Raw genomic sequence first — 18,555 nt, forward strand, 5'->3', positions numbered from 1 at the left:
ATTAATGCATTTGTTCAGTTATCTTTTATGCAGTACGATTTATGCAAACCATAACGCTTCAGCAAAAAGCCCTGTCGGAGCGTTTGTTTGTTTCTTTCACTGAAATCTGGTGCAGGAAAGAAATTTCTCTATCAGCATCAGCATCAGCATTGATATGATCTGACTCAACTAATGCATAATCTTCCTGTGTTTGCGTTGGATTATAAACACAGAACAGATCATGTTCTCACTCCATTCAAAGTGCTCCAGGGCAGAATTGCATACATTGGGAGGAACCCAACCAACAATTCATTCGGGCTGCATATAAAGCAGCTTCTCTATTCTCATGGATTCACATGAATAAACTAAAGCCCCTTTCCCAGTGGACAAAAAAACCTCACTGTCATCTAGCTTTTGTCTTTAGTGGGAAAGATTACAATCGGCATTCACTCCCGGGTATTTATTTTTTTTTTTGCATCAGCTCTGGGTACTCCAGATGGGCAGTCCACTCTTGTATCCTGCTTTAAAAATAGCAGTTAAATGTATTTGTAGGTCACCACTTACCTTGATCCAGATCATACTCCTCCATGGTACTGACAAAGTGAGGCCTGGAGTAGAAGTTATGCGGCCCCGGCTGCTGGAGGCCCCCCAGGCTGAAGAGACTTCGCTCATTGGTAGCGCAGCAGGAAAAGGCCCTCCGGCTCGGGATGCAGGAGTAACGTGTCCAGCTCTTCATATCCAGGTCAAAAGCCTCCAGCGCCGTCACCGGCATCTTTCCCTGACGCCCACCTGAGGGGAGTTCAAATTCAGGGTCAAAACGCATTTATGATGATATCGGTGCTTGGCATGTCCACAGAGCTTATTATGTTAAACTCTACTGGGAATATGATGCTGTAATAACCTGCTGGATCACTTGATTTAGTTGTTACACACAGCCATGTCTGAAACCCAAGCCATTTTTTAGCGTTTTTTTGCTCCTGTCACATTATATTATTATCTGTGAGCTCATTTTTCACGCAAGTCTTGCATCTCAAATTAACAAGCACAACCATGGCTAGAGGTAGGAATCACTCCTAAGTATCTTTTGAGCTGTGTAACAACGTTATAATGGCATAAAACATAAAAAAAGGAAAAAACGTAAGTTAGATTTATTTGATCTTTTTTTTTTTTTTTTTTTTTAGAAAAACAATTGAATCAGATAATTTAACATTTCTCTAAGGGAACACATGTATATACAATACAGGGAAAAAATAATTTGGGCTCTACATCATCCACACAAAGAATAAATTACATTTGTACAAACTTAACACCAGTGGTGGAATGTAACTAAGTACATTTACTGAAGTACTGTACTTAAGTCCAAATGTTTAACTTCAAGTACATTTTCCTGAAGATACTTACATACTTTTACTTAAGTAACATTTTCCCTGCAGGACTTTTACTTTTTTTACAGTGTGGTATTGGTACTTTTACTGAAGTAAATGATCTGTATACTTCTTCCACCACTGCTTACAACTAGGCTGCGCTGTGTTTTGGTGCTTAGGCTTGCAGTCTCAGTCACGGATTGGATGAATTTTCATCACATGACCATGCCTCACAGGAAGCAAAGCTTTGTATATATTTGTAGGGGACAACACATAGAATTTTATGCATTTTACAGCTTCTTGATCAAGCAAATGTTTGAAGTTTTACAATGTTTTGAAGTTGAACATGTGCTTTGTGAGTTTTATATCCACTTAGTGGGTTTTTGGCCTAACTTTGGAGCTTTTTTACATAATGGGCCTTTATCACAGCAGACATTTTGACTTGTTCCTACATTTTGACTAGTAGGAAAAGCACAGCTGAAATTGGTAACCTTAACGATGGCTCAATTCCATCAAGTGTCCCAGTAAGCTGTTTCAGTGAGTCAGCATGCACAACACCAGGGTCTCTCCTAAGTGGAATGCAGCCATCATTAATGGTTTGGAATACACCTGTGTTTTTCCTACTATGACATGTCAACATGTCTGCTGCGAAAAAGGTCTATCTCGGTGATATTGTCGAGACACATTCAGGGACGGTCGGAATTTTTTTTTGAGAATCTGACGATATATATTTATATTTATAGGGTAAGTGTTTTTTCTTTGGCAATCTTTTAAACAAAACATCCTTTTTTTTTTGATTACCAGCAACAAATACCTTCGGTACAGTGATGGAAGAAGTTTTCAGTAAAAGAACTAATACCACACTTTAAAAATACTGGACTAAGTCCAGCATTAAACATGTTACTTAAGTAAAAGTAAGTATCATTAGAAAAATGTACTTAAAGCATTAAAAGTAAAAGTACTCAATGCAGAAATATCCTCACATTTTGGAAACTGGAAACAATCCAAACAGTTCTGTCAATCAACAATAAACACCAAAAGTGTTTAATGGTCTAATCATTTCAGCTGTACTTGTAGGCCATTATATTGTTGAGTAGTTTGATTTATAATAAAACATCATATTGTGTAAACTACGTGTTTTGTGTGCAAAAATCTTAATTTGTAAAGTAACTAGTAACTAAAGCTGTCAGATTAATTTAGTGGAATAAAAAATACAATATTTATCTGTAAATTTAGTGAAGTAGAAGTACAAAGTGGCATGAAAAGACTCAAGTAAAGTACAAGTACCTCAAATTTGTACTTAAGTACAGTACTTGAGTAATTGTACTTAGTTACATTCCACCACTGTTTCTGAATTATCATAAAGATCATCTGCATGGAATACATTTCCAGAACTATTAGCATGTATATAAATAGAGCCACAGACTTGCAAATACAAATGTTCTGTATGACACTGTTTGTTCTTTGTTTTCCATTTCCTTTTCCTGTTTGTTTTCATTCCTTTTTAATCCCCTGCTCCTGACGCAAAGTTTCCTTGGCATTTATGTCAACGTCTGGCGAGCTTGCAGGCCAGCGCTGGGACCACATTTCATTTTAGAACTGAAAGACTGAAAGCAAAGCACAGCAGCAGGGTGCTCCCCTGGGACGCCTACAAGTTGTTTACTTCCACAAATCACAACTTAACCTAACAACAAGGGAAAGGCAAAGTGGTGAAATAGCGGCAGTAAAAATGTGAAAAATAGAGAAGGTAGAGGCCAGTGCTGATAGGGCTGGGTATCGGTACTTGGTACCTTTTAAGGCAGGGGTGTCAAACTCAACTCCACTAAGGGCCACAGTGGAATATAAGAATCACATCAAGGGCAACTTGTTTAGTTTCTTGACATGCTTTTATTTAATTGTTTTTATTTAATTTGACTGTATTACTGCATGTCTCATAAGTCTTCTCACTTACTGTTTGGTTGACATACAGCCCTAAAAAAAGTCTGGGAAAATGTGACAAAAACATTGGAAAAAGTGACAAAAAAAACGTCAACGAATGTGACAAAAACTTAGGATAAAGTGACAAAAAAACTTTGGCAAAAGTGACAAAAACTTCAGCAAAAGTGACAAAAACTTGGTGGGCCAAAATGTATTGTGAACCTAAATTGATAAGCGGACCGGATCAAAATCTGCGAGGGGCCCAGATTTGGCCCGCAGGCCTTGAGTTTGACACGTGCTCTGGCGGCCGCATCTGCTGCTTTCTTTCCACCAGTGTTAGTATTGCTTCAGTATATTTGGTCACATTTCTAAACCCAGACATTTCACAAATAATGAAACTACACATAGTGTGTGTTCAAACATCGTGTCCTTAGTTTGGTGCACAAGTTTCAATTTTCACGTGGTCTTTAAACTGAAAATAACACTTTGTCTTCTTCTTCTTCTCTAAAGAAAGGCCTGAAGCCTGGGAGAGAGGGCTTTTTTTAGGGACAGCCCACAGGAAGTGGAAGGAGCCAAGAGGGAGATGGAAGGAGGGGGTACTGGAATTTAGAGTTCTCACAAATAATCTCTTTTTGTGAAAAAGCTAATTCATTCTTTGTAAACAATTTCTTTTGATAGGTTTGTTAAAGGTCCTATGACATGCTGCTTTTTGGATGCTTTTATATAGACCTTAGTGGTCCCCTAATACTGTATCTGAAGTCTCTTTCCCGAAACTCAGCCTTGGTGCAGAATACAGCCACTAGAGCCAGTCCCACAATGAGCTTTACTTAGGATGTGCCATTTCTGTGTCTGTAGCTTTAAATGCTATTGAGGAGGAGAGAGGGGGGGGCCAGGTGGAGGGTGGGGGTGTGGCCTTGACCAACTGCCATGCTTTGCTCGTTTGCAAGCCATGATGTCTCTCTCTTTCTCATTCTCAATTCTCTTGGCGGGCAAAGCAGAGAAATGGGAGGTAATCTTGCCCCTAATGACCTCATAAAGGGAAGATTCCAGATTGGCCCATCTGAGCTTTCATTTTCTCAAAGGCAGAGCAGGATACCCAGGGCTCGGTTTACACCTACGCCATTTCTAGCCACTGGGGGACCATAGGCTGGCTAGGGGAACTCATATTAATGTTAAAAAACCTTGATCTCGTGAGGTTATCGTTGCCCACGTGTGCATGACACAAATCTAACCGGCATGCATTGGGCGGCGATCGCCGGCGATCGATTCTGCACAGACCTGGCTCATCTCCAACAGGCCGATTTAGAACTCAGGACCGTTTGGTTTTATTTATTACTTAGTTAACCTCTTAAGTTTGGGCCCTTTCTTTTCTAGTTATTTTGTTGAGTTTATTATATTAACATTTATTCACTTTACTATTTGTAACCAAAATTTGAAATAAAATGATTCTTTTTTTATACCTTTGTCCTGCCTTTCTTGCTTGGTCCTTGCCAGGTATCGACCAAAAACAGAGTCGCATCAAAACTTCTCCAGTCAAACCATGATTCAGTGTACACTTTTGTACAGTTATTTAATACATGTTTTAATCATTTTTTCTTTCAAAATGTTTTTCTGCAAAAATCATTTGATGGGGAGGAGTGGTGGTGGTATTGTACGCAACCTGATGCTTCCATTCGTTCAATGGATATCAAATGAAGTAGAAGAAAATAAAAGTTGGCAAATGAAGTACTCGATTGGTATTGGTATCACTTTAAGGGTGCTTTTATTGTACTTAAATGTGTGAGAGATGTTGAGGGTAAGAAAAAAGACAAAGACAGGGAAAGAAGGCAAAGTACTGTGAGAGAAGAATACAGAAACAGACGGTAAAGAAGAAAAAAAAAGAGGCGGAATGGGAACTGAAAATGGAAAGTGAGACAATGACACAGAGACATTGTGTAAAAGTAATACAGGGAGGAGAGGAGAATGTGGAGGAGTGAGAGAAGAAAGTGGAAGAGGGTCAACTGGAGTAGGCAGGGTGGCATGGAGATCGATGGCAGAAGCGAGACAAAGAGTCGAACTGAGTGGGAAGCATTAGAGTCGGAGAGTTGTGAGAGAAAGAGGACCATTCTGAGCTTAATGGTCTGCTGATTATCATATAAATGTGTTCAGTATACAGAGTACTAACCCTACATTACAAGTCCACACTGAAATAGAATGTATAATACGCAGTATGTATATTCTGTAGTACACAATTTTCTGTGAGATTGGACATTGAGTTTGTTACCTCAATACTTCACAAACACTGCATAAAAAAGAAACTGTGCAGCACCACTGACTGTGAGAATTCACTGATGTAATATGTCAGTTTCAAAAACTCAGCTCAGCACTGATAAGTCATCTGTCTAACATGTATAATTGACAGAACTGACAGACAAAATCACATTTACATGCTGAAGAAAAAACAATATACTGTATATATGATGTACTATTTTTTAATTAGCGTAATGTTATGTATCTGACAAACCCATGTTTGAGCTATTTTGGTTAGCTGTTATCTAATTGGACACTCCTAAAAAAATAGCAATATGTGCCTTCTTGCCAACTGTTAGAGGAGAAGATTGATACCGCTTACTATCTATGAAGCTAGAGCCAAGTGATAGGCATATAGCCTGAAGTGCTGAACAGAGGAAAAACAGCAAGCCTGGCTGTGTCAAAAGTTTAGAAATATGTCTACCAGCACATGTAAAGCTCATTAATTAACACATTGCATCTTGTATCTTGTTTGTTCAGTCTGGACACAGGTGGAAAGCTGTGGTTTTATGGGGAATGAGTCTCTTTTCAGTGGCACAAGTGTGCCTATTACCAGCCCTGACATTGCAACAAAATCCTTAATTCAAAATGTGTACACACACGCACACACATATACACACACATGCACAGACAGACAGAATTTTATAACAGTATGAAGCCTGATGAGTTACGCCATATGCCAGCAGCAGCGGTTGAAGAAGCAGCACGAATTTAAAAAGAATGATTAACTTTTCAAGCACAGCAAGTAAGCAGGCATTACATTAACACAACATGACAGAGCGAGAAAGAGAGAGATAAAAAGGTTTCCAGTTATAAGACGAAGAGTATCACATTATTCTGTTTGCACAGCGCTCATAACTGTGTTATGTGATATAACTGGATTAAACTCCCATGTGTGTATTTGTGTGTGTGTTGTGTTGTGTCCAGGCATCCTTTTCTGTCTGTGCATTTCCCAGGCATCATTCACACATCTTTGTAATGTAACGTGCTCTGCAGATAAGTTATGGATGTTTGCATTTAAGGGCAAAGGGCTTTTTTCGCTGTATCATATTTTCTTATTTTTCTTTTGGCGTTCATTTCAGAGAACAAGACTTTCTGCTCTTCCACTAACTCCGCTGATGATGCACACATATTGCTTTCTAGGACACCACTCTAAACTTGCATGGGGCTGCAGAGGTCATATCAGTCCTTAAACAGAACAGAATCCTTTAATGCCAAGCTATGTCAGGAACAAAGCTAGAGGCCATGTGCACTCAGCTTCACTTTTTTATTTTCTTTATTATGTGATAGTCCATGACATTTTAATTTCACTGTCGGAAGTAGCCAGGAAAAGAACCCCCAAAAATCTCCCATGTAAGACTTGAGACATGACAGGTATTATTATGAATCAAAAGTGCAACCATATGTCTGTATCTAACATAGACTGTAAAGATGGACGATGACTCTCCACTTCCTCCTACAGAAGAAAAGGGAAGCTAAAATATCCTGGTTACGGATGCTGCCATCTTGTAATTTTGGAGCCAGAGTCTGCGCAGTAGTGATCGGGCGGTGGAGCCGCGGTATCGAGGTCCCGCCCTTACACCCGCTCGACTAATCCAGAATCATCCCATCTCCTAATTGTGACCTATGTACACTTGATGTCTCAGGGTCATTTATTCATATGTTTTGGGAGTGTCCCAATGTGTTTGCTTTTTGGAGACATATATGTCTCACTTTTAGTGATCTGCTTGGAATTAATATTCCACTGTCACCGACCTTGCTTTTACTTAATGATGACTCTGCCTTAGAACTGTCTCTACAGCAGAAGCGTATACAATGGGCTGTCTCACTGCAGCAAAGAAAATGTTGGCTTTGCAATGGCAACCGCCTCACACATTGTCGTGGCTGCAGTGGCATGGGCCAACTCTTTTCTAGACATAGTTATGATAGAGAGATCTGTGGCTCGGGTACATGGAGCTAGTCGGAAAACTGTACTTGCATGGGATGAAGCTTACACCTTGGTTTAAGAAAGAGTGCAACATAAATGTATTTGACTCATTTTTATCATGTTGTAATTATAGATGCACCGATTACAATTTTCTAGGCCGATTACAATTTCCAATTTTCTTTGAGTTAGGCCAGCCGATAGGCCTACCGATTTTAGCCGATTCCGATTTCATTTTTTCTAACCACTTTACAGCACACACAAATATTTATTTTCTATCTTTTCTTTAATAGAACATTTTGCACAGAACATAGAAAAATTTTTGAACAGATAATGGATCACTATAAAATAGAACTATATAAATTACTCCTGGTGTGGGAAATTCACACACATCTAAAGTGCAATGTTAGAACCATTTCTTTCTTTTCACATCCAATATCCAACTAAAAAAATGTGATTTTTGTTTTTGGTGTCGTCCCTCCACGCCCTACTTTTTCCTTGCAGGTGTTGCATATTGCAAACTTGTTATGTTCTGCACACACGCTGAAGAATTTCCAAACAGCTGACATGTTGCAGGTTAATTCACGAGGTTCCCTACATGTGCGAGAATAGCGCGGACACACGCTTCACACCGCGAGTGGGTACGCGCGACACATGGCGGAAAAGTTGAAAGAAAGGAAAAAGAGACTGTGCTGTCGCGTCCGTGTGTGCGTGAATCCTTGAGAACTGTAACTTGTATAACTTATGTTGTCAGTTAATTGTAGCGTTGACCAGCATGAAATCGGCATATGTCAGACTGACCTGCCAGTCATGGCCGAGCACATGAAAACCGGCCAATTCCGGTCACCGGCCGGTCTATCGGTGCATCTCTAGTTGTAATGGCAAAAATTACCTTTAAACATGATTTGAATTATATTCTTCTACATTTTGTGTTTAACCTAGAAGATTCCTATGTGGAACAGCTGAAATCGTAAACCTTGGAGACACTTGAAGCTATGTTTTCTTTTAGCATTTTGTTTTAGTGTTAGCAGATAAGGTTTAAAGTGGTAACCATAAACAAAGTCTGGGAACGTAATGTGTACGCTGAACAGATAAGGTACATTCATTTCTCCCTGGATAGTTGAGACTTCTCACATAGTTGAGATAAACGGGATGTCTAAACCTTGAGGTAGAAAGTGGTACAGAGGGGAAGAAGCGAAGAGTGTCTCCTGTATGTCTACTATGTTTGATTGTAAGAAATGTTGAGTCATGTTTAGGCAGGGGGCATGTCTTTCTATCTCACTGAAGATGCATATAAACTGTGTGCTTTTTCTTATTCGTTGAATACACTTTCCCACTGTGCTGTTGTACTTGTGAAACCGTGTTCCTATATTTGCAAGTATAGTAAATACTCAAAGACCAAACTTTGGTTTAATTCTCAAATAGTCCTTATTTGTTTCACCTTGTTCTTTTTGAAAAGCTCTCCGGCTGCAACAAGAAACTTTCCACCACAATGTCAGGTATTATACTTGTATGTTTGTATTGTTTTCTTTTTATTTCATGGGGAGGTCGAGAGATCAGGGACAGGGGTTGGCAAGGGGGTCGCCGTGGGATGGGGGAGGGTGGGGATATTTGTTTTGTATTTGTGAGGTAAAAGGTTTTGTGATGTTTTTAAAAGTCTAAACCTGTCCTATTATTGAAAGTTTACCTGTTTATTATCAATAAAAAATGATCTAAAAAAGATTGAACTTAAGTACAGTACTTGAGGAAATAAACTCAATTGCATTCCACTACTTACATTTGCTTGTGTTTTCAGTATTTGTAGTATTTCTAAAAGCTGACTACGTATGCCAAATTGATGAATATGTATTCTCCGCCTACTTGTGTCGCGTGTCCACAGTGTGTCGAGCTCTGTCGGCCCCTGCACAGAGTTTTTCTACCCCTCTGGTGGAGCGTTGGAGAAAAAACATTGCTATGGCAAGCTCCTGCTCTCAGGAGGTCACAGCTACTTTGTGCTGAATGTGTTGCTGCTGGTAGCGTGTAGCGAAATGAATTCATCTCTTTGCAAAATGCTTCCGCGGTAAGATAACATTTTCTCTCACAGCACTGGTGTGACATTTTGACAGTGTCAAGTGTCCAAGTGTCAGTGAGCAGTAACAGTCCTCCAAAGAGACAAAATGAGAACAAATGTAGAAACCTCTAATCATGGCTGGAAAATGACTGGATGTCAACCGTGCTCTGCAGGAATAAACAAAACACAGGATCTGCACTGCAAACACATTTCTCTTTCTCTCCTACAGAGCAGCTTTTAACTGCAACTCTGTCCTTCTGATCAATATTGTACCAAGACTGTAAGATTCCTCAGAGCTGAGAGACACATTTTTTGTCTTTCCATCAGTTCCTTTCACAGCTCTAAAAAACGCCAGGCAGATAAAGTCACAAAGCTGAAAAGCTTATGTTGAAAACAGAACAGTACAGCACTTGCACAACTCCAGACACACAGTTCAGTAGGTGTGTTTGCTGCATAAGAGAAACAGCCTAAAACAGAGGGATACCATGAGTGTGTCAGACAGACTGGAACTACAACAACCACTTACAGTCACAATCCCTTTATCTACTCTACATAAGCACTGAGGGGTGAATTCACAAAGCATGGATTGTGGCCGCTGATAGCACCATGACTTGCAACCGCTGTCTGCCCCGTCTCAAGGTCCGATTCATAAAAGGTAAAAAAGGTGCTCATGATATTACAGCGCAAACACGGCCATGACTGACGAGGTGCAGAGACATTCTCAAAACGTCAGAGAAGGAATATAAATGTGACGGAGAGATTTAACATCCCAGTCTGTCAGTGCTGTTGGTGTATTCAAACGCACACCTTCAGACTGTAAAAGAAGATGGCATGATTTGAAGCAGAGGACACTGCTTATGAACTCGCTTTAGTTACCACCAACTCTCAGAAGATGCTAATAATTTCACTGTAACTGCGTGTGGATATTAGCACGAAGCTTTGTGAATTTGACTGTTTTTGCATTAAGGTTCATTTCCATAGAAAGGGGCCAATTTTGTACCAAATGTGTTATGGGGCAGCTGTGTGCTTCCGTCCTGGGTGTGTTTGTGTCTGTGTCTCTCTCCCCTTTTCCCTGTCTGTTTTGCTGGAGCGGCGGAATATAGGTCAAGGGGCGTGGCCGGGCGATCGACCTACCTGCACTGCTGCCGGCAATTCTTCAATCACATCTGCTCAGCTGTTGCAGATTTTCCTAATCACGGCTGCAGTATTTAGCTCCGGTCGGAACCTGCCTTTGGCGCCAGATCATTACAACTACCAAAGTGATAACTTGGCTCCCAGTTGTTTAACTACATTGTTACTCCTGTAAGTTTTTGCCACTTCTTTGTTCCTCGTGCTCCTTACTGATCTGTTGTTTTTTCTTCTCCTGATTCAGACCAACACTACAAAACCTGTTTGCCGTTGGCTGCTGTTCTACTAGCTCCTCGCCTCTCTGCCGTGCCACCCTCCTGCTCGGATCCCTGTGAGCGTTTTGGACACACTACACTCTGCTTCACCCGCTGCTATCCTGTCTCCTCCACCAGCGCAGCTTACCTGTCCCTGCTTTGTTTTTTTGTCGCTCATTAAAAGACACTTAAACCTTTTTTCTCTGAGTCCGTGTCGTGATCCTCTGTGTTCTGGGTCATAGCCACAGCCATAACAAAATGTCTGCGTGTTACCTAATTTATTAGAAGCAACAAAGCCTGAGGATTGAGACGCTTCCAATATGTCATCATCATTATCTATTTTAAGCGGATTATTAATTTGCAAATCTGCACAGCAGCTGATTACTTCTTTTTTTTGTGATATCATTTTTGTGAGTGATGAGAGAGGGCCCATATTATTTCACTTAAAGGGTAATTTAGTTGTTTGTTTTTTTTTAACCTGGACCCTATTTTCCTATATATTTGTGTGCAAGTGACTGATGGGAACAACAACCTTTGAAATTGGTCCAATTAAGCGAAAACGCTGTGACCTGGCAAACTGCAGACCGAGCTGCAACATAACCCTATACGGCAAATGTGCATCGTCAATTTCGTCCACTAAAAGTGCTGTTTTTGCCACTGACAGGCACAGATTATTATTCTAAGTGTCTGACAACATTATGAAAGGATCCCTACAGAGAAATAACTTTTTAAAACATCTTTAAGACCTTTTTGTTAAGCGGAAACTTTTAGCAATGTATAGAGCCAACATATTTTCACATGTAAATTGTTAAACTATGTGTTTATTTCAACCAAAACTAGAGTTGTGATTGTTGGAAAAGTGGAAAGATGGCCCAAAATGGATTTTCATAGCTTTATTCTGTTTCTGTCGACTTTAAACAAACTGTATTTTACAATGCTAAAATTACTGTTTATTTACATGAAGTCTGGTGGCTTTAGCAAATGCAATTTCGTAGATGTTTTTGTTTAAAAAAAGGATCTTACTCTTTAACAAAAGCTTGATCTCCTTAGAAATCCTTTCCATAATGTTGTCAGACACTTAGAATAGTAATTTGAGCCTGGTATTGGCAAAACAAGCACTTTTGTGAACGTAAATAGAAGGTGTACAATTGCCCCATAAACTATATTGTAGCTTGTTTCGCTGACTCTCGACAGCAGCGATCTTGCTTAATACTAGACCAATGTCAAAGATTGTTGTTTCCATTAGTCACTTAGACACAAAAACATAGGAAAATTGGGTCGAAGTTGAAAAAAAAACGAAGTTATCCTTTAATGTTAATGTTACTTCATATATGTGGGGAGGGTACAGTCACGTTTAAAAAGGTCTGGAAAGCACTGGGATAGAAACAGTGCTGGTGAATTCAACATTGAGCAAACAAGATATAAAAAAAAAGAGAAATGAGATGATGAGATCTTGTTTCCTACCCATCATGTAGATTTTATTTCCTCTTACGAAGGGCGTGGCTCCGTACCGCGGCGTGGGCATGGAGGTCATCGGCTGCCATTGGTCCTTCTCCGCGTCATAAACCCTTACCAGGGCCTGTGGCGTTGTGTCGGTTCCCATACCTCCCAGCGCATACACCTTTCCATCTGCACAGAGACATACAAGAGAGTCCCACACTGTATATTAACAGCTTTTACATAGCGTATTATAATCTACTCTCTTGGTGCAACAATGTAGTCAACAGACATTTGCTCTCAAGCTTGTTGACATGTTAATGTGAGGTGAATGAAGGTGCCAACACCTCTCCAACAGCCAGAGAAAATGATGCATTGCAGTGCCCTTTTGTCCTGTCATTGCTGATCTAGCTGTCATGTCTGCTATCCGTCTGATCTGTCCACAGTCATCCAAACAACTTGAAATATTAATGCAATGCCCGGGTCTGAGAAGCTTCCAGATGACCCTTTGAATAACTTTTTCACAAGAACACCGCAAACGTCCCCAACCACTGCAGTGTCATTAGAATATACAGAGAGGCAAGGAAAAGGGAGAAGAAGAGTGCTGAGCAAGCAAACAGGGTGCTCCTGCTGAAATACTGGAGAGGGAATGAAAGGATCATGGAAGAGAAGAGAAGAGAAGAGAAGAGAAGAGAAGAAACACTAGGAGGGGACAGGAGAGGAAAGGAAAGGACAGTAGAGGAGCGGAAACACATTTAGAGGAGAGGACAAGAGAGGTCATATCAGTGTTATAGATTAACAGCGCATTGGCACTCTGACAGTTGTGACAACCTAAATCTGAGGGAGAAAGAGAAAGAGATGGAGGGAGAGAGGGAGAGGTTGAGCATCTCAGTCACCCAGACAGACGACAGATACACAGAGCTGTGACTTAAACTGCGAAGAATAAACCAATAATAAATCTGTCACTTGGAATGCAGCTCAACATAGTGTGATTGCCGCGCAGTTTAGCAGTTATGACTGAGTAAATCCAATTTGACTGTTGTACACAAAATAAATGACGCAGCAAAGACACAGCAGGCATCCACGTGGAGAGGCGGGGCGAGGCAAGGATGGAGGAAAATATTCAAATACTCCATGGCTTGTTAAAAAAATAATGTCTTCAAATCACCAGGGAGCTAAGTGGGTTGAGCAGCACCAGATACAATGTAAGAATGTCTGGTGCTGTAATGATCTATCTATAAATAGGAGCTTTATACTGTATATGCCCCTCCATTTAGCCTCAGTTGTATTTTCACCAGTGGGGAATCGATAAAATGACTTTTGATTTGTTTGTGGTGAGATTCCCTTTATTATGCGTAAGGAGAGTCTACCATATTGGCTCTGTGAGGCTGTAATGGTCATTTTAAAGAAAGCCAAACTGTTAGATAAACCAAAGTATTGGTCAAATCAAAATTTTGACCTCATAATATGCTAGATTTAAAAGTCTGGGATCACCTACGTCACAAAGATCACTAATGTCTTCATCACATTGCATGGTGATCCATAAAGCAGTGTAAAAAAAAATGACTCTGAATCACAAATATCAACCTCATGGAGGAAAATTCAGGTGATCACCAAAGTCAGTAAGCGTCATCTTCTGGGGACCATGAATGCTTGTGAGAACATTTACGTAGTGTACAACTTAATGAAAAGGTATTATTATAATTGTATAGGTGTCATTCTAAATGGCAGTGGGTGCTGGCAACTTATCTGTATCCTGAATGGTCTGAGTGATTTTGTCCTACAAACCCGTTCATGATAATGTGTTGCAAGTAACTAGCAAATCATTTGCACTTCCTACCCTAAAATGATGGACTTAAATGTAAACAATAAAAACTGATTTTAATCAATGATGATCTTCTAAATCACCACTTAATCACATAGTAGAGAAGAAATGGCTGCCACACTGCTGCAGTGACAATTTAAAGGGTTTTGCATTTCTGGCAACTTGTGTGTGTGTGTGTGTGTGTGTGTGTGTGTGTGTGTGTGTGTGTGTGTGTGTGTGTTACTTGTTTAACTATATTCGTGGGGTACAAAAACCGGGAATACAGTATACTTGTGGGTCCTGACAACTTTGTGGGGCCAAAATGCTGGACCCCACAACTTTAAAGGGCTGTTTGAGGGTTAAGACTTGGTTTTAGGATTAGGGTTAGAATTAGGTTATGGTTAGGGTGAGGGTAAGGGTTAAGGTTAGGCATTCATGTATTAGGGGATACAATTATTCTCAATCTATACGGACAAGATGGCCGCCAGGGTGCAGCCACAGTGTTTGGCAGGTCCTGTGTGTCTGCCACAAAAGTATATCAAAAACCCTTGGATTTTGCCATGCTTGTCTGGTCTTTTCCTGTCCTTCTACCTCCTCCTGAGTTTAAAGTGTCCAAGGAAAATGGATAACTCAACTCTCTATCCAGCAAAGAGGAGCCAACATCTTTTGTATGCAAGAATCTTGGATTGTGGATATGCTAGGCCGCCCCCAGGTAAACTTGATCAAACAGCATCTAGATCATTCCTTGGGGTTGTGAATCTTTTGATGATAATACTTCTGGCTGGTGATGTTGAGCAAAACCCTGGACCTGTTTTAAGTCCTGTGCTACAGCTACAGCTGTTCCCTGGGCTAACACCACCTTTGCTAACTGGGCTACAGCAGTTCCCTGGGCTAATACCACCTTTGCTACCTGAGCTACAGCAGCCTCCTGGGCTAACTTTACCTCTGCTACCTGGGCTGCAGCATTTCTCTGGGCTAATACCACCACTGCTACCTGGATTACAGCAGCTGCCTGGCCAAATATCATCACAGCTACCTGGGTTACAGCAGCTCCCTGGGTTAATACCATCTCTGCTATCTGGGGTGCAGCAGCTTCCTGGGATAATTCCACCTCTGCTACCTGGGCTGTGGCAGCTCCCTGGGCTGGCACCGCCACTGCTGCCGGAGCTGCGGCGGCTCCTTGGGCTGCAGCGGCTTCCTGGGATGGTTCCACCTCTGCTGCCTGGGCTACAGCGGCTCCCTGGGCTGGCACCACCACTGCTACTGGGGCTACAGCAGCTCCCTGGGCTAACACCACCATTGGAGGACCCTCTTACAACTAGGCCCAGTGTATCACCACAGCCAATCACACCCATGTGTACACAGAGGAACCCTGTATTTAAAAAACATCGATCATGTAAGTTATTTAAGACTCTTAATCAAGCCAGGACTATATGGGATCCACAGTGTAAAAACAAAGGGCTCCTAGGTGGCCATCTGAATATACGCAGTATGGCCCCTAAGAGGGAACAATTGGAGCATCTTCTCATTAACTCAAATGTAGATTTCATGGGACTTTCAGAAACTTGGCTTAAACCCACTTCTCCACAAGCAGTGGTATCATTACAAGGCTACAATGTCTTTAGAAAGGATAGGCATCAAGGAAAGGGGGGAGGGGTGTTACTGTATATGAATGACTCTCTAAAATGTACACAAATAATCTGGCCTAATGAAATCACAATTGAATGTGTTGGAGTTAAAGTGACACTCTCAGCAGAAATGTCATTTACTATTTTATGTCTTTATCGACCGCTTTCAGCAAAAGTAGATTTTTATGATCAATTTAAGACACTTCTGGGTTGTTGTGACTTTAATAATGAGGTTATTATAATGGGAGACTTAAATGTAAATTGGGACAACAAAAGTGACAGAAAGAAACTGAAAGAAATTACAGATAATTTTGGATTAATACAAATGATCAGTGATCCCACTAGAATAACAAATCACTCTAAAACTCTAATAGACCTGGTGTTCTCTAACAAAATAGATAGAATGATAAAAACATACAATTTCCTGACTGGCTTGTCTGACCACAATGCCATATTCTTTTATAGAAAGCTGACTAAAAAACGATTGAGAAGTGTTAGTAAAAGCACCAATATAAAACAAACATTTATTCCAAAGAGCCAAGAACAATGTTTAACTGAGGTTTTAAATAGTCTTGATTGGTCTAGCATACTATCTTGTGATGACACTAATACATGTTGTGATCTACTATACTTCTCTATTAAAGGGGTTTTGTCTCAGTTTCAGAAAGTGGGTCATTTAAAGAAACGAGTTTATTCCTTGCCTTGGATCAATAGTGAGCGTAAACAGCTTATGACACTCAGAGACAAATTACTTAAGAAATCATTACAATCTGGATTAATTACTGATCGATTAAATTTTGTATCCGCGAGGAATAAAGTCACACAAACTTTGAAAGTGGCAAAAGCTAATTTTTTCATGACTGTAATTAATGGTGCCAAAGGAAATTGTAAGCTAATTTGGGAAAATATAAACAAACTTCTTGGTAAAAGTAAGCACAATGCTGATAAAGACCTTGAACTCAAATTTGCCAATGAATTGGTATCAGAGCCTCTCAGCCTAGCAACTAAATTGAATGAGCACTTTCAAAGTACCATTGATGAAATTGCACAATTGTTTTCAATTTTGTGTGATTCACAACTAAATAGTGGTAATATAGACCCCCATATAGATGTCTTACCTCAAAATTCAAAGTTTAACATTCAAATAATTACAGAAAATGAAGTAGAAAACATAATCTCAAAATAGAAAAGTTCTAAAGCAAGGGATGTGTTTGGATTTGATACTAATCTTCTGAAGCATTATAAATCTTGTTTCTTGGTGCCTGTGACCCATCTTATTAATTTATCAATCACGCAGGCAGTCGTCCCTTTGAGCTGGAAGGTGGCAAATGTCACACCAATATATAAATCGGGTGAAAAATTGGATCCTGCTAATTATCGACCTATTAGCATACTTCCTGTCTTCTCAAAGATAGCAGAAAAGTGGGTCGCTAACTCTATTATTGCACATCTTAATGATTCCATTCCGTGTTTGCATCCAATGCAATTCGGATTTCGTTGTCTTCACTCAACTGAAACGGCTGTCTGTGTTTTTGTTGAGAAGGTGAAGTCTTATTTAGACAAAAGCAGTTATGTCGCGGCTGTTTTTGTTGATTTTAAGTGTGCGTTTGATACTGTGAATCATCTTAAGCTCTTGTCTAGACTGTTAACATTTAACTTTAGTAATCAAACTATTAAATGGATACAGTCTTATTTATCAGATAGAAAACAATGCGTGCAAATAAAGAATAGTAGGTCGCCCTATCTTCACTATACTCAAGGTGTCCCTCAAGGATCAATTTTAGGTCCATTGCTATTCTCACTCTATGTAAATAACTTGCCCAATGTGTGCAAAAATGTGGACACGATTATGTATGCAGATGATACGGTAATTTTTACACAGGCAAAAAGTGCCGGCGATGCAGCCCATCAGCTTACATTAGCCTTTAATGACTTACAAACATGGCTGTATGATTCGTGCCTATGCCTTAATGTTAAAAAGACCGTATCAATGTTTTTTAGTAAACCTAAAACAACCGTGGCCGCAGTAAAAGTTCACTTGGGTGGACATGAATTAGTTAATGTTGAGGAATTTAAATATTTGGGAGTGTTAATAGACTCAAAACTATCCTTTAAAAAACATGTTAAAAAAGTAGTGAAAACGGTAAATGTTAATATACGGAATTTTAGACATATTCATACATCATTAATGGATAAAGCAGCAATTACATTCCTGCATTCTATGATACTAGCTCATATTGAGTACTGTATCACAAGTTGGTCCTATACGAGTCATGCAGCTATTGGACCAATTGAAGTATGTTACAAAAGGGCATTGAAAATATTAGACAAGAAACCTTCGTCATATCACCATTGTCAAATTTTAGATAAATATAAGTTTTTAAATTTTGTTAATTTCAAATTATTTAAATCAGCTTGCCTAATTTACAAGGTTATACATGGTCTGGCGCCTCCACCATTGAGCGATTTTATAAAACAAAAGTCTAGCAGTGTTGCTGGGTCTCGAGTGACTAGAGCCACTATGAGAGGTGATTGTGAACTGGCATTTAGGCGGACCGCCTTTTCACAGAACGTCCTGTCATATCAGGGAGTGAGTTTCTGGAATAGCATTCCACTGTCAGTAAGGGAAAGCACAAGTCTTTCTATCTTTAGGAGTCATTTAAAAGTATGGTTGAGGGACATACAAACATGTGATCATGTTTAGCTAAATATTTTATATCAGACTTAAAACAGAGTTAGTGTATTACAAAAAGGGACACAATTATTAGTGCTATATGGGTT

At 39.9% G+C, this 18,555-nt stretch overlaps 1 protein-coding gene across 1 annotated transcript in view; it reads right to left on the bottom strand.

The window, feature by feature from the left end:
- LOC116040698 (kelch domain-containing protein 8B) overlaps positions 1 to 18,555 on the bottom strand; it is a 173,465-nt gene that overhangs the window by 49,420 nt on the left and 105,490 nt on the right. Inside the window, exons 3-4 of the mRNA XM_031286261.2 lie at positions 12,370 to 12,534; positions 544 to 768 (exon numbers count right to left, since the gene is read on the bottom strand). Of these exons, the coding sequence (XP_031142121.1) occupies positions 544 to 768; positions 12,370 to 12,534 (390 nt within the window). The remainder of the gene's footprint in view (positions 1 to 543; positions 769 to 12,369; positions 12,535 to 18,555) is intronic.

This window comes from Sander lucioperca, chromosome 12, assembly GCF_008315115.2.
Source record: "Sander lucioperca isolate FBNREF2018 chromosome 12, SLUC_FBN_1.2, whole genome shotgun sequence".
NCBI lineage: Eukaryota > Metazoa > Chordata > Actinopteri > Perciformes > Percidae > Sander > Sander lucioperca.